At 40.3% G+C, this 15733-nt stretch overlaps 1 protein-coding gene across 5 annotated transcripts in view; it reads left to right on the top strand.

The window, feature by feature from the left end:
- The first annotated feature begins 12202 nt into the window (after positions 1–12202).
- Positions 12203–15733, top strand: part of SNX31 (sorting nexin 31) — a 59353-nt gene continuing 55822 nt past the window's right edge. For all 5 annotated transcript variants that reach the window (XM_059165910.1, XM_059165911.1, XM_059165913.1 and 2 more), the window contains exons 1-2: positions 12203–12441; positions 12553–12627. In XM_059165910.1, coding sequence (XP_059021893.1) covers positions 12376–12441; positions 12553–12627 — 141 coding nt within the window. In that variant the 5' untranslated portion in view covers positions 12203–12375. The remainder of the gene's footprint in view (positions 12442–12552; positions 12628–15733) is intronic.

The raw sequence follows: 15733 nt of genomic DNA on the forward strand, positions 1-15733 counted from the left end.
AAAAGTATTTTGACAAAACCCAACATTCATTCATGATAAGAACTTTCAACAAATATAAAAGGAATGTCACACAAAAAAGGACATGTATGATGGGCCCAGGGCTAACATTGTACTCAAGAATGAAAGGTTGAAAATTTTCCTCTAAGATCGGAAACTAGACAAGGATGCCCACTCTCACCACTTATATTCAATATAGTACAGGAAGTCCTAGCCAGAGCAATTAAGAAAGAGAAAGAAATAAAGGGCATCCAAATCAGGAAGAAGTAAAGTGGTCACTATTTGCAGATGACAGGACATTGTTTATAGGAAATCCTTAAAATTTCATAAAAATACTGTTAGAATAAATGAATTCAGTAAACTGAAATGGTTCCAAATCAATGTACAAAAATCAGTTGCATTTCTATACACTAGCAACAAAATATCTGACGAAAGAAAACAATCCCATTTATAATAGCAACAAAAGGAATAAAATACTTAGGAATAAATTTAACCAAGGAAGTGAAAGATCTGTATACTGAAAACTATAAAACATTGATAAAAGAATTTAAAGAAGACATACATAAGTGGAATGTTATCCCATGTTCACAGATTGGAAGAATATTTTTGAAATGTCCATTCTCCCAAAGCCATCTATAGACTCAATGAGATGACTATCAAAATTCCAGTGACATTTTTCACAAAAATAGAGGAAACAATCCTAAAATTGATATGGAACTACCAAAGACTCTGAAAAAGAACAAAGCTGGAGGCATAACACTTCGTGATTCAAACTATATTACAAAAGTATAGTTAACATAGTATGGTATTGGCATAAAAACAGACCTGTCAGTAGAACAGAATGGAGATCCTAGAAATAAAGTTCCATACATACAGTCACCAATATTTGACAAGGGAGCTAAGAATATGCAAGAGAAAACAGTGTCTCCAATAAATTCTTGTGGAAAAACTGGATATTCACATGCAAAAGAATGAAATTGAACCCCTATTATATACTCCTCATAAAAGTTAACTCAAAATGGACTAAAGACTTAAACATAAGACCTGAAACCACAAATCACACAGTGAACACATACAGAAAAAGCTCCTTGATATTGGTCTTGGCAATCAATTTTTGTATATAGAACACCAAAACACAAACAAGTAGGCCTACATCAAACTAAAAATCTTCTGCACAACAAAAAATAAAAGAGCATTTTCATCATTTCATCTCACATCATGAAATGTGAGAAAATATTTTAAAGCCATATATATGGGAAAGGGTTAATATGCAAAATACATAAGATAATTCTGTAACTCAATAGCAAAAAATAATCTGACTAAAAACATGGGCAAAGACAAAACAAGTCTTTCTTTAGAAGACTGAAATCATATTAAGCATCATTTCTAAGTATAGTAGTAGAAAACTTGAAATCAATTACAGGAGGAAATGTGGAAAATTCATAACTACATGGGGATTAAACAACATGCTACCGAACAACCAATAGATCAAAAGAAATAAAAATAAATACCTTTAAGGCAACCGAAAATGGAAATACAACATACCAAAACTTATGGGATGCAGCAAAAACAATTCTAAGAGGTAAGTTCATAATGATAAATGCCTATATCAAAAAACAAGGAAAATCTCAAATAAACAACCTAACTGGACACCTCAAACAAGAACAAAGCCCAAGGTTAATAAAATGGAAGGAAATAACAAAGATCAGAAAATAAACAAAGAGAAAAGTAAATAAAACAGACTACAGGGGCAATAGAAAAAAAAATGACTAAGATCTGGGATTTCTTTTTTTTGAACAAACAAAATCCACAAACCTTTAGCTAGACACACAAGGGAGTGGGGGAGAGAGACAAAAATCAACTACTATCAGAAATTAAGGAGGAGACATTGTATTCTGATGATACAAAAATACAGAGGATTGTAAGAGTGCTATACCAATTATACACTAACAAATCAATGTAGAAGAATGGGTAAATTGCTAGACCCATATAACCTACCATGGAAGTACTTAAGCATGAAGAAAGAGAAAATCTGAAAAGACTCAGTACTAGTAAGGAGATTGAATCAGTAGTCAAAAACCTCCCAAGAAATGAAAGTCCAGGATGAGAAGGTTTAGCTGTTGAATTCTATAAAACTTTTAAATAAGAATACCAGTCTTCTCAAACTCTTCCAAAAATAGAAAAACAGGGAATACTTCTACAAATCAAAACCACAATGAGATATCACCACACACCAGTCAGAATGGCTAAAATCAACAAGTCAGGAAAGGACGGATGCTGGCGAGGATGCGGAGAAAGGGGAACCCTCCAACACTGTTGGTGGGAATGCAAGCTGGTGCAACTACTCTGGAAAACAGCATGGAGGTTCCTCAAAATGTTGAAAATAGAACTGCCCTATGACCCAGCAATAAATACTGGGTATTTACCCTAAAGATACAAACGTAGTGATCCAAAGGGGCACGTGCACCCGAATGTTTATAGCAGTAATGTCCACAATAGCCAAACTATGGAAAGAACCTAGATGTCCATCAACAGATGAATATATATACACAATGAAATACTATGCAGCCATCAAAAGAAATGAAATCTTGCCATTTGTAACAACATGGATGGAACTAGAGCATATCATGCTTAGCAAAATAAGTCAAACGGAGAAAGACAACTATCATATGATCTCCCTGATATGAGGAAGTGGTGATGCAACATGGAGGCTTAAGTGGGTAGAAGAATAAATGAAACAAGATGGGATTGGGAGGGAGACAAACCATAAATGACTCTTAATCTCACAAAACAAACTGAGGGTTGCTGGGGGGAGGGGTGTTGGGAGAAGGGGGTGGGGTTATGGACTTTGGGTGGGGTATGTGCTTTGGTGAGTGCTGTGAAGTGTGTAAACCGGGTGATTCACAGACCTGTACCCCTGAGGATAAAAATATATGTTTATAAAAAATTAACAAAAACAAAAACAAAACAAAACAAAACAGGGAATACTTCTAAACTCACTTATGAGTTTAGCATTATCTTAATATGCATTAATTAAGTTAGCATTATCTTAATATCTAAAAAAAATCAGACAAGGACACCACAAAAATAAAACAAAACAAAAACAAAAAATTACAGGCCAATATACCTGATGAACACAGATGCAAAAACCCTTAACAACAAAAAAATTTTTAAAGATTTATTTATTTATTTATTTGACAGACAGAGATCACAAGTAGGCAGAAAGGCAGGCAGAGAGAGGAGAAAGCAGGCTCCCTGCTGAGCAGAGAGCCCGATGCGGGGCTCGATCCCAGGACCCTGGGATCATGACCTGAGCCGAAGGCAGAGGCTTTAACCCACTGAGCCAACCAGGCGCCCCCCCTTAACAAAATATTAACAAAAAAAATTTAACAATACATTAGAAGGATCACACCATAATAAGAGAGATCTATTCGAGGGATGCAAGCATGATTCAGTGTCCACAAATTAGTCAACACCACACTAACAAAGGATAAAAATCATATGATCAATAAATGCAGAAAAAGCATTTAATGAAATTCAGTATCCATTTATGATAAAGAAAAGAGAATCCCAACAAAATGGGCATAGGGTGATATGCATAAACATAATAAAAGCTATAGAAGAGAAGCCCACAATTAATATATGCAATGGTGAAAAGCTTTTAGCTTGTCAGAAAGGGAATAACACAAGGATGCCTACTCTCCCCACTTTTATTCAACAATTTAAATATTGGAAGTCCTAGCCAGAGCAATTAGGCAAGAAAAATAGAAAGTATCGAAATTAGAAAGGAAGAGGTAAAATGGTCACTATTTGCAAATGACATTATATGTAGAAAACGTCAAAGTTTCCATGAAAATGGTTAGAATTAATAAATCCAGTAATATTGCAGTATATGAAATCAATATGAAAATCTGTTGTATTTCAGTTATCAGATATCAGAAAAATTAAGTCATAAATTGTAACATAAAGAATAAAATACGTAGGAATAGGTTTCACCAAGGAGGTGAAAGACTAGTACATTAGATCGTATCAGACACTAAGTAAAAGGAATTGAAGAGGAGACAAATAAATCAAAAGATACCCTGTGTTCATGGATTGGAAGAATTAACGTTGTTAACATGCCCAAACAATCTAATGCAATCTACAGATTAAATGCAATCTCTATCAAGATTCCAATGGAATTTTTCACAGAAATAGACCAAAACAATCCCCAAACTTGTATGGAACCATAAAAAACCCTAAATAACCAAAACAATCTTGAGAAAGAACAAAGCCAGCAGCCCCATGAGCCCAGATTTCAAGCTATATTACAAAGCTACAATAATCATGTGGTATTGGCATAAAACAGACACATAGATCAATGCAACAAAATAGCCCAGAAATCAACCTATGAGGCAAGAATGTACAGTAAGGAAAGGATAGGCTCTTCAATAAATGGTGCTGGAAAAACAGGACAGCCAAGAGTAAAAGAATGAAACTGGAGCACTACCTTATACCATATACAAAAATTAACTCAAAATGGAATTAAAGACTTGAATGTAAGACCTGAACCCATAAAAATCCTAGAAGAAAGCTTTGCAGTAACTCCTTGACACCAGTCTTGGGGGGTGGTTTTTTGAATTTGACACCAAAAACTAATACTACAACATAAACAATAAACAAAGTAGAACTACATTATACTAAGAAGCTCTGCACAACAAAGGAAACCATCAATAAAATGACAAGGTATCAGTGAAATACTAGCAAACAGAATCCAATAAGGCATTAAAAAATCACTTACCACCATCAAATGAGATTTATTCCAGGGATACAAGGATAGTTCAATATGTACAAAATCAACATGATACATGACATCAATGAGAAAAAGGATAAAAACCATACAATCAGGGACGCCTGGGTGGCTCAGTTGGTTAAGCAACTGCCTTCAGCTCAGGTCATGATCCCAGCGTCCTGGGATCGAGTCCCACATTGGGCTCCTTGCTCAGCAGGGAGCCTGCTTCTCCCTCAGCCTCTGCCTGCCATTCTGTCTGCCTGTGCTCGCTCTCTCTCCCCCTCTCTCTGAAGAATAAATAAAATCTTAAAAAAAAAAAAAAACCATACAATCATCTTAATAGGTATGGATAAAGCATTTTACAAAGTACAACACACATTCATGATAAATGCTTTCAACAATATATATAAACCCACAGCTAACGTTATACTTAATGGTGAAAAACGGAGCTTTTCCTTTAAGATCAGGAACAAGACAAGGATGTCCCCTCTTAACACTTCTATTCAACATAGTACAGAAAGTCCTAGCTGTAGCAATCAGGCAACAATAAAATGCATCTAAATTGATAAAGAAGCCAAACTTTTGCTCTTGGAAGATGACATGATACATCTTAGAAAGCCCTAAAGACTCTACCAAAAAGCTATTAGAATTCATAAATTAATTCAGTTAAGTTGCAGAATTCAAAATTAATACACAAATCTCTTGCATTTCTCTACACAAATGATGAAGTAGCAGAAGGAGAAATGAAGAGAACAATCTCACAAGTGTACCAAAAAAAAAAAAAATAATAATAATACCTAGAAATAAACTTAACCAAGGAAATAAAAGACCTGTACTCTGAAAACTATAAAACATTGGTGAAAGAAATTAAATAGAACACAAATGAAAAGACATTCCATGCTTATAGATTAGAAGAACCAATATTGTTAAAATAGACATACTACCCCAAGCAGTCTACAGATTTAAAGTAATCCTTATCAAAATACCAATATTTATCACAGAACTAGAATAACAAAAATTTAGGTGGAACCACTAAAGACCCTAAATAGTCAAATAATCTAAGAGCAGAGCTGGAGGTATCACAGTCTGACATGAAGATACTGCAAAGCTTAAAAAAAAAAAAAAGATACTGCAAAGCTGTAGTAATCAAAACAGTATGGCAACACTGGCACAAAAACAGGCACATAAATCAATAGAACAGAATAGAGTGCCCAGAAAATAAACCCACCCTTACATGGTTAATCTGTGACAAAGGAAAAGAGAATACATGATGAGTAAAAGATAGTATCTTCAAGAAATGATGCTGGGAAAACTGGGCAGCTACAAGAAAGAGAGTGGAACTGGCCACTTTCTTACATCATACACAAAATAAATTCAGAATAGATTAAAAACCTAAATGTGAGACTTGAAACCATAAAACTAGAGGAAAATAGGCAGTAATTTCTTTGATACCAGCGATAGAAGCTTTTTTTTTTTTTTTTTTTTTTTCTTTTTTTTCTGGAGGCCTCCTCAGGAAAGGAAAACAAGAGGAAGAATAAACTTTTGGGACTACACTATCCAATAAGAGGCTAATACCCAAGATCTATAAAGAACTTACAGAACTCAATAGCCCCAAACCAAATAATCCAATTAAAATGGGCAGAGTGGGGTGCCTGGGTGACTCAGTTGTTAAGCATCTGCCTTCAGCTCAGGTCATAATTCCAGGGTCCTGAGATCAAGCTCTGCATCTGGCTCCCTGCTCAGGGGAAGCCTGCTTCTTCCTCTTCCACTCCCCCTGCTTGTGTTCCCTTTCTCGATCTTTCTCGGTCAAATAAATAAATATTTTAAAAATAAAAATAAATAAATAAAATGGGCAGAGGACCTGAACTGACATTTTTCCAGTGAAGATCTACAGATGTCCAACAGACACATGAAAAATGCTCAACGTCACTCATCAGGGAAATGCAAATCAAAACCACAATGAGATACCACCTCACATCTGTTAGAAGGGTGAAAATCTAAAAGACAAGACATAATAAGCATCGGTGAGGATGGGGAGAAAAAAGGAATCCTCATGCACTATTCATAGGAATACAAATTGGTATAGCCCCTGTGGAAAAAGTACGGAAGTTCCTTAAATAATTAAAAATAGAATTAGCATATGATATAGTAATTCTAGTATTGGGTATTTACCCAAAGAAAACCACAACATTGATTTGAAAAGACATAAGCATCCTTATGAGTATTACAGCATTATTTTCAATAGCCAAGGTATGGAAACAACCCACGTGTCTAACCATAGATGAATGGTTAAAAAAAGGTATGTGTGTGTGTGTGTGTGTGTGTGTGAGAGGATGGGGGTTAACAGTACTCTTATCACAATGAGCGCTGAGTAATGTATGAAAATGCAGCACCCTTATGTTATACAACCGAAACTAATAACACTGTATGTTGATTATACTTCAATTTAAAAGGATTAAATGGCAAAAAAAAAAAAAAAAAAAAAAAGGAAAAGAAAAGGCAACCTACTGTATGGACAAAAATCTTTGCAAGATACATATCTGATAAAGGCTTACTACACAATATATATAAAGAATAACTACAGCTCAATAGCAAAAAAAAAAAAAAAAATCCTAAAGTATGCAGAGGATCTAGAAGTTTTTCTGAAGAGGACTGATGGCCAATAAGACTTGAAAAGATGTTCAACATCACTTATCAGGAAAATGCAAATCAAAACCACAATGAGACGTCACCTTACACCTGTCTGAATGACTATTATCAAAAAGACAAAAACAATTGTTGGCAAGGATATTGGTGAAAGGAACTGGACCCCTTGTGCACTGCTGGTGAGAGTGTGAATTGGTGCAGTTGATATAAACAGCATGGAGTTTCCTTAAAATATTAAAAATACTAACTCAAAAAAATACTTAATCCCCCCCAGTCACTGCAGCATTATTTACAATAGCCAAGACATGGAACCAACAGAAGTGTTGGGTGAATGAATAAAAAAAAAAGGGGGGGGGGGTGTGGGCAGCTCAGTCAGTTGATCACCTGCCTTTGGTTCGGGTCATGATTCCAGGGTCCTGGGACCAAGCTCAGTATGGGCTCCCTGTTCAGCAGGGATCCTGCTTCTCCCTCTTCCTCTGCCACTTCCCTTGCTTAAACATGTTAATAAAAATCTTTAAAAAAAAAAAAAAAAAAAGAAAATATGGTATATGTATATTTGTAGGATATATTTGTCATTTTTTTAAAAAGGGAAATCTTTTTGAGAAAATCATTTGAAACAACATGGATAGACCTTGAAGGCATTAGGTTAAATGAAATAAGTCAGACAGAGAAAGGCAAATACCATACCATCTCACTTACTGTGTGGAATCTAAAAAAAAAAAAACAAAAAACAAAAAAACAAGAAAAACAAAACCAGAAAAATTCTAAATCCATAGAGAATAGTGGTTGCCGGAGCTGGGACTGGGAAAAAGTAATGTGAGAAGGTAGTCAAAAAGGTACAAATTTCCAATTATAAAACAAATTTCTGAGAATACAATGCACAGCAAGGTGACTATAGTTAATACTGTATTGCATATTTGAAAGTTAAGAGTAAGTCCTAAAATTTCTTATCACAAGGAAAAAAAATTTAAGTATATGTAGGAATGGATGGTAACTAGGCTTATTGTGATGATCATCTCACAATATTTGCAAATATTGAATCATTCTATTACACACCTGAACCATGTTTGACATCAATTATTTCTAAATGTTAAAAAATGGGCAAAGGGCCTGAATAGATATTTTTCTAAAGGTTTACAAATAGGCAACAGGTACATAAAAAAGTGCTCATTATCACTAATCATGAGGGAAGTAAAAAAACCACAAGGAGATGTCACCTCACACAGTTAGAATGGCTGCTATCAAAAATGAAAGAGATAACAAGTATTGGCTAAAGTGTGGAGAAAAGGGAACCCTGGTGCACCAATTCAGTGTTGGTGGGAATGTAAGTATAGCCACAATGGAAAGCAGCATGGAGATTCCTAAAAATATTAAAAACAGAACTACCACATGATCCAGCAATCTCACTCCTGGCTATAAGGAAATGAAATCACATTGCAAAGAGATATTTTGGGGCAACTGAGTGGCTCTGTTAAGCGTCTGTCTTTGGCTCAGATTGTGCCTGGGATCAAGCCCCACTTTGGGCTCCCTGATCAGCAGGGAGTCTGCTCCTTCCTCTGCCTGCCACTGCTTGTGCTCTTGCTTTCTGACAAATTAAAAAGGGGGGGGGGGGGAGAAAGAGAGAGAGAGAGAGAGAGAGAGAGAGAGAGAGAGATTTGCACCTCCAAGTTCATTGCAGCATTATCATAATAGTCAAGAAATGGAAACAATCTAAGTGTCCAGGAATGGATAAATTGATAAAGAAAATGTGATACACACACGTGCGCGCACACACACACACACACACACACACACACACGAGTGTTAATTGGCCACAATAAAGAAGGAAGTCCTGACATTTGCAATAACATGAATGGATCTTGAGGACATTATGCAAAGTGAAGTCAGATAGAGAAGGGCAAACAGATGATCTCACTTCTGTGTGGAACCTAAAATAGCTGAATTCATAGAATGAGTAGACTGGTGGTTGCCAGGGATGAGGGGTAGAGGAATGATGGACAACAGGTAACCGGTTCCAGCTGGGAGGTGAGTGAAGTCTGGAGATGGCATATACAGCATATATTGTATATTTGAAAGTTGTTAGGAGTGGATTTGAAATGTTCTCACTACAAAACACCCAAATACAAAAATACAAATGGTAACTAGGTGAGGTGGTAAACATATTACCGCAATTACTTCTCAATATGCACATATATTAAAAGATCATGTTGTACCTCTCAAACTTACACAGTTTTATAGGTCAAGCAGATCTCAGTAAAGTTGGGAAAAATAAGATACAAAATACTCTGGCAAAAATGTAATGTTCATTGAATGAGTCAAGAGCAAACTGGAGGTCCTGTTCCAGATCTGGCTTAGTGATTTGAAGGAAGTGGCAACTTGGACAAGGCTAGGAGATAGAGGCATACCCCAAACAGGTGGAAGAAAGTTTCCAGGAGGATGGGCTCTGCTTTGTTGTCCTGAAGACCAACAGGGCCAGATCTCAGAGCCTACCTGATCAGCCTCTACCAGGGGACACCCAAGGATACTCCAGGTCTTGGTATTAGGTGGCCTTCCAGGTCAGTGATGGCCTATCGGCACGGGAAAACCCCTAATGTTCATCTACCCTGGACTGAAAAATCCCAGAGTACAGGTTTTTTTTTTTTTTTTTTTTTTCAATTTGACAGAGGGAGAGAGAGTACAGGCAGAGGGAGAGGGAGAAGCAGGCTACCGGCTGAGAAGAGCAGGGATGCAGGGCTCGATCCCAGGACCCTGGGACATTTCAACTGACTGAGCAACCCAAGTACCCCCTGGAATACAGGTATTAACATGATTTCATAAAGGAAGAAAATGCAGTGTAAGAGTCCCCTAACTTGCCCAAGGCCCCACAGCTAAAAGCTACTGGAATAGGAATTCCTCTTGCCATTCTCTTAGGCTCTACACTACACTGCCTCCCTCACTTAACAGCCCTAAGACTCCATTTCCTTTCTCAGAACCATCAATGCTTCCCAGCTCACAATGTCTGGGGAAATTCAGTGGTAGAACGAACAGAAACAGGAGAGCCCAGGACTCAGTAAGCGAGCAGGAAATAACGGGTGTTCGGCAAGTGTTGTTTCTCCTTTGCTAGTCTCAGATCCCCCTTCAGGCGCTCAGCTCTCACCCAGGGAGGACTTGCATTACAGAACAAATGGAGGGATGATGGAGGGAGCTGGGCGGGGGATGGGCGAGGTGGATGACAGGGATGAAGGAGGGCACTTGTTGGGACCAGCACTGGGTGTTCTGGGTAAGTGATGAATCACTAAATCCTATACCTGAAACCAACTTTACCATACATGTTAACCAACTAGAATTTACATAAAAAACAAAACAAAACCAAAAAAGGACTTTCAGTGTTATCACGAATCCTAGAATAAACTACTCAGACCAGTGGGCGAGGGGGAGGAAATCACATGTGACCTTGGAAAAGGTCTTCCACTCTGGACCTGTTGGGTCAGTGGCAGGAAGGTGCTCTGGATGTTTGCCCATAAGAGTTAGGAGATTAAGGAACAGGAGGAAGCATGGAGGCAGCTCAGTGCCTGCCTAGTGACAGGCACACAGGTAACTGCAGCCTCCCCTTACTCCAGTCAGTGACCTTGATCATGGTGGTGGAGGGGGACAGGAATTCTAACTTGATTTCACTAGAATAAGGGAATTAATAGGATTACTTTACACAGCTACTAAAGATGAAAGACTGTTAAAGGAACTTGGGCTGGTTATTCTAGAGGACACAGGTTAGTCTAGAGGACTCCGAGCCAACTGGGCGCTGACACATTTTAAATGCAGGACTTCCTGGGAATCAAGAGAGGCCCAACCCCTTTTCATCTGATAAGGTTTCTGTTATATTAAAGGGGGAAAAATGTTGAGGTTTCCGGTATATTAATGGGAAAAATCGTTTTTAAAGGAAAAATATTGTGTTAAAAAATACTAAATCGGGGTTATAAATACCAGTGTTGGATTTAACAAATGTTACCACACAAAACTAAAGCTAATATAATTACGCAGGTCCTAGGGCAACTAACTAGATTTATGTATTTCTGGAAGATCTTAACTCGCAGAGCACTGCAGGCAGGCACCGGTAACGGGAAACAAACGTTTTTCCGTCCTGTCGGAGCACCTACTTTGAGAAAAGGTCAACTTATTGAGCTTGAGGGCGCATCTGCATGGAATTGGGTCTCTCACCCCCTCTCCCCCTGCTTACACGACAGGCCCATTGGAAGGGGGGCGGGACATTCTACAAGCCGCGGGGTCAGAATGCGGCCCTGGAGCGGACACTTGGAGAGAGGTTTCTCCTCGGCAGGCCTTCCTTCTCCCCCCACTCGCCTCCCCCGCACCCGCACCCCCCTCCCCTGTACCTCCCCATCCTAGCACCTAGCCCCATCCTGAGACCTTGGGGCAGGGTGAGAAGTAGTTACATGGTTGGCACATGGGCAGGACATTTATGTAGCTGTAGCAACCATTTTAAACTTTTGTAGGTTCTGATGAAAAATTTTTTTAAAAACCTAGAATCTTCTCCCCAGAAGATTTCGCTCTCCCCACGCAAGCACCCACTCAGCCACCCACGCAGCAGGATTTTCCCGCCAAGGAGCTCGGAGAGGTCTACACCCCGGGGTGACCCCCAGCGAGCTCCTACTCCGTCCCAGGCCCCACCTGGCCCCTGGGAGGCGAGCTGCCCGCAGGCCCGGGGCCGCTGCGGCTCTGCGGGGAGCTGGGCGGGGCTTGGGGGCGGTGTGGCCCGGGGCCAGCCCCACCTGCGGACGCCGGGGGCGGCGCGGCCAGCCAGCTCTGCACCCCGCGGCCACCGCCCGGGCCACCGCTCCGGGGCTCCGACCCTAGACCGCGCGGCTGCAGACCCGCTGCGCAGCTGCTCCCGGATCCCGGACTCGCGGACGCGCCGCCACTGCCGCCGCTCGGTTTGCCACCGCTGTTCCCGGGCCGCCGCCGTGGCCATGAAGATGCACTTTTGTATCCCGGTATCCCAGCAGCGGCTGGACCCGCTGGGAGGCCGCTACGTGGTGCGCGGGGGGGTCAGGGTCCGACTCGGCTAGGGAAGGTCGGTGACCTGGCGGGGCTGGGGGGCTCACCTGCTCGCTCAGCTAACCGGGGGCGGTCTGTCTCTGTTGCAGCTGTATTCGGTGTACCTGGACGGGTACCTCTTTTGCAGGGTGCGCTACAGCCAGTTGCGTCGTTGGAACGAACAGGTGAGCAGGTTTGAGGCAGCAGAGTGCTCCCCAGACGCGGGACTTCTTGAGGACTCTAAATTCCTAGTCTGTAACTTGGTATCGCTTGGCGTACCTCTCCATGTATATAGGTGGCCGCTCCTAACCATCTACAGCTGGGAGATGAGGGAATCGGGCTCAGGTCCTTCTCCTAAACTCTTTTCAGCCCAACGATTCCCCAGCGGCCCCACCTGGCAGGGTGCTGGGAGATGGTGGGCCCCATTCCAGTGCCAGGTGTTTCCCCAGGACAATGTCCCCATTCAGAATGAGCATACTCAGCCTAGACCAAGGTGCCTTAGTGATCTTGTACATAGGTATTTAATCTTCTTTCTCCCAGAGTTTCTTAGGCTTCTTAAAAAGGTGTGTCTATTTTGTTTTCAAAAATTGTATTTATAGGCTTCAAGTACTGGCAGGCTGGAAACCTGGGAAACAGATGAATTATCAAGACAGGAGGCCATTTCCCACTATAGTTTCTCACTCAGATGTGCTGGTGGCATTTTCTTTGGGAGGCAGCCTGATTTATTAACCTGCTCTAATGGGTTTTATTGTCCTAATAAAGAAGTGTTATAAGTCTTCAAAGTGGGTTAGAGGATTAAAAGAAAGCTTGGAAATAAACTTCACCTCCCTTCTGCCTCCCTGCATAGTGTTTTCTTTTTAATCAATTCTTTTTTTAGATTATATACCCTGATTTTAAAGAGAATATACCTAAAATTAGAAAGAAAGAAAGAAATAAAATCTTAAAAAAAAAAAAGGGGGGGGGCGCCTGGGTGGCTCAGTGGGTTAAGCCGCTGCCTTTGGCTCAGGTCATGATCTCAGGGTCCTGGGATCGAGTCCCGCATCGGGCTCTCTGCTCAGCGGGAAGCCTGCTTCCTCCTCCTCTCTCTCTCTGCCTGTCTCTCTGCCTACTTGTGATCTCTCTCTGTCAAATAAATAAATAAAATCTTTAAAAAAAAAAAAGAAAGAAAGAAAGAAAGGGGAGCCTGGTTACCTCTGTGGGAAGAGCATGTGACTCTTGATCTCCGGGTCCCGAGTTTGAGCCTCAGGTTGGGTGCAGAGATTACTTCAAAAATTAAACTCAAAACAAAACCGAGAAACAGACTTGTCCAGGCTATTAACATTTTGGGGAGAATCCTTCCAGGAAATCTGGGTTTCTAGTGAGTCGATACACCTTCTGTTGAAGGGCAGCTGTCAATATCATTTTTTCACTAAATGTTGTGTTTTTTCACAACATTGCAGTAAACCTTTCTGCTCATATTAGAGGGCGTTGGAAAAGTCCATTTTCAAGGTATGATTACATTTCTTTGGAATCAACCAAAAACAGGTGTAATGCACTTTTGTATGGTCCTGTCTGAATTGCTAACACCTGCTGCAGTTGCCCCAGAAGGTTCTCAGCAATGATGGTGGTCTGATTCAATAAGAAAGGGCATGGATTCAGACTTTGGCAAGATTAGAAGCTACTTGTGACCAAAACGTGTCTGGGGATTTGAGAGGACTTAAGGAAAGAGAAAGTATAGGTGTGTTATGTATTTGGAGGAAAAGGTTGAGTCATCATCTCCCCCACTAATCTGTCTTCTCTAATGTGAGGTGGGGTTGGGGTGGTTGCCATTCATAGCACATAAAGCATGAGACAGCAATGGGGAGCAAGGGGGTTGTGGAATTGACTACTCCCTGGCTCGTCACCTTACCTTCTTTCTGACCTTCAATGTTTTTCATCAAAAATAAAAAGAAGATAGGTGGCCATGGGTATCCACTTTCCAGGGTACTTGTAAAGAGTACGGGCCAGTTCCTCCCAGAACCTGGGACATGGTACGTGCTCAGTAAACATTTAGGGACTGAGAGTCTTAAAGTCCTGAATCTGGCCCTTCTTAACTAACAGACTCAGAAAAATGCTTGTTTTCAGAAAAATTAAGACCTGTTGAATCTTAGCAGGTTCAGAAGCAGAGACATAAAGTGAGTAAACTTTTACTCTAGATCTTCTATTTTGAAGCCATTAACAACAAACTGTTATTCACTTTTTTTTTCTTAAAGATTTTATTTATTTGTCAGAGAGAGAGAAGAGCACACAGCAGGGGGAGCAGCAGGCAGAGGGGAAGCAGGCAAGGAGCCTGATGCTGGGCTTGATCCCAGGACCCCAGGATCATGACCTGAGTGGAAGGTACATAGTTAACCGACTGAGTCACCCAGGCATCCTTTTTTTTTTTAAGATTATTTATTTGAGGGAGAAAGGGGTACCTGTGGTGGGAGGGACAGAGGGAGAGAATCTCAAGCAGACTGCCCATTGAGCATGGGGGACTCAGTCTCAGAACCCAGAAGATCATGACCAGAGGCAAAACCAGGAGTTGGACGCTTAACTGACTGAGCCACCCAGGTGCCCCATTTCAGTGGACTCTTACATATTGAATTGCCATAGCCTGGTGCTCAACATGGGGTATAGTATAGATATTAATACTTCATATTAAGGAGCACCTGGGTGGCTCAGTCAGTTAAGCCTCTGCCTTCGGCTCAGGTCATGATCTCAGGGTCCTGGGATTGAGCCCCCTATTGGGCTCCCTGCCCAGCAGAGAGTCTCCTTCTCCTCTCTGACCACCCCCCGTCTCAAATAAATAAATAAAAATAAAAATTATTATTTAAAAAATACTTCATATTTGTCTCAAATTTTTCAAAATCCTAATGTAGAGATTTCTTTACGCAGTTTCCAACTATCTTACATCTGGTACTTAGCATTTTTCTCCTTTCAGTAGGAACAACTTCATTTTAAAGAAACTATTTAGAATTTAGGTGGTTATTTGCATTGTTAACTTAAAACCACAACAAGCAGTAACTGTATGTTAAGGTTGGTGCTGAGGGCTTTACATGTAATATCATGTTTAATTTTTATAGTAGTTCTATGAGCGAGGATTATAATTAGCCTCATTTAACAGAGGAAAGCCTCTGAGGCACAGCTTGCCCCAAATCAAACTGCTAGTAAGTATTGGAGTCAAGATTTGATCTCCAGAACCTGCTCTGGCCCCTTATATTTTGTGGTTTATTACTGAAGTCAACAAAATAAATTGTATCAGTAAAACAATTGGGTCCTAAAGTAAAATTA

The sequence above is a fragment of the Mustela lutreola genome, chromosome 3, assembly GCF_030435805.1.
Source record: "Mustela lutreola isolate mMusLut2 chromosome 3, mMusLut2.pri, whole genome shotgun sequence".
NCBI lineage: Eukaryota > Metazoa > Chordata > Mammalia > Carnivora > Mustelidae > Mustela > Mustela lutreola.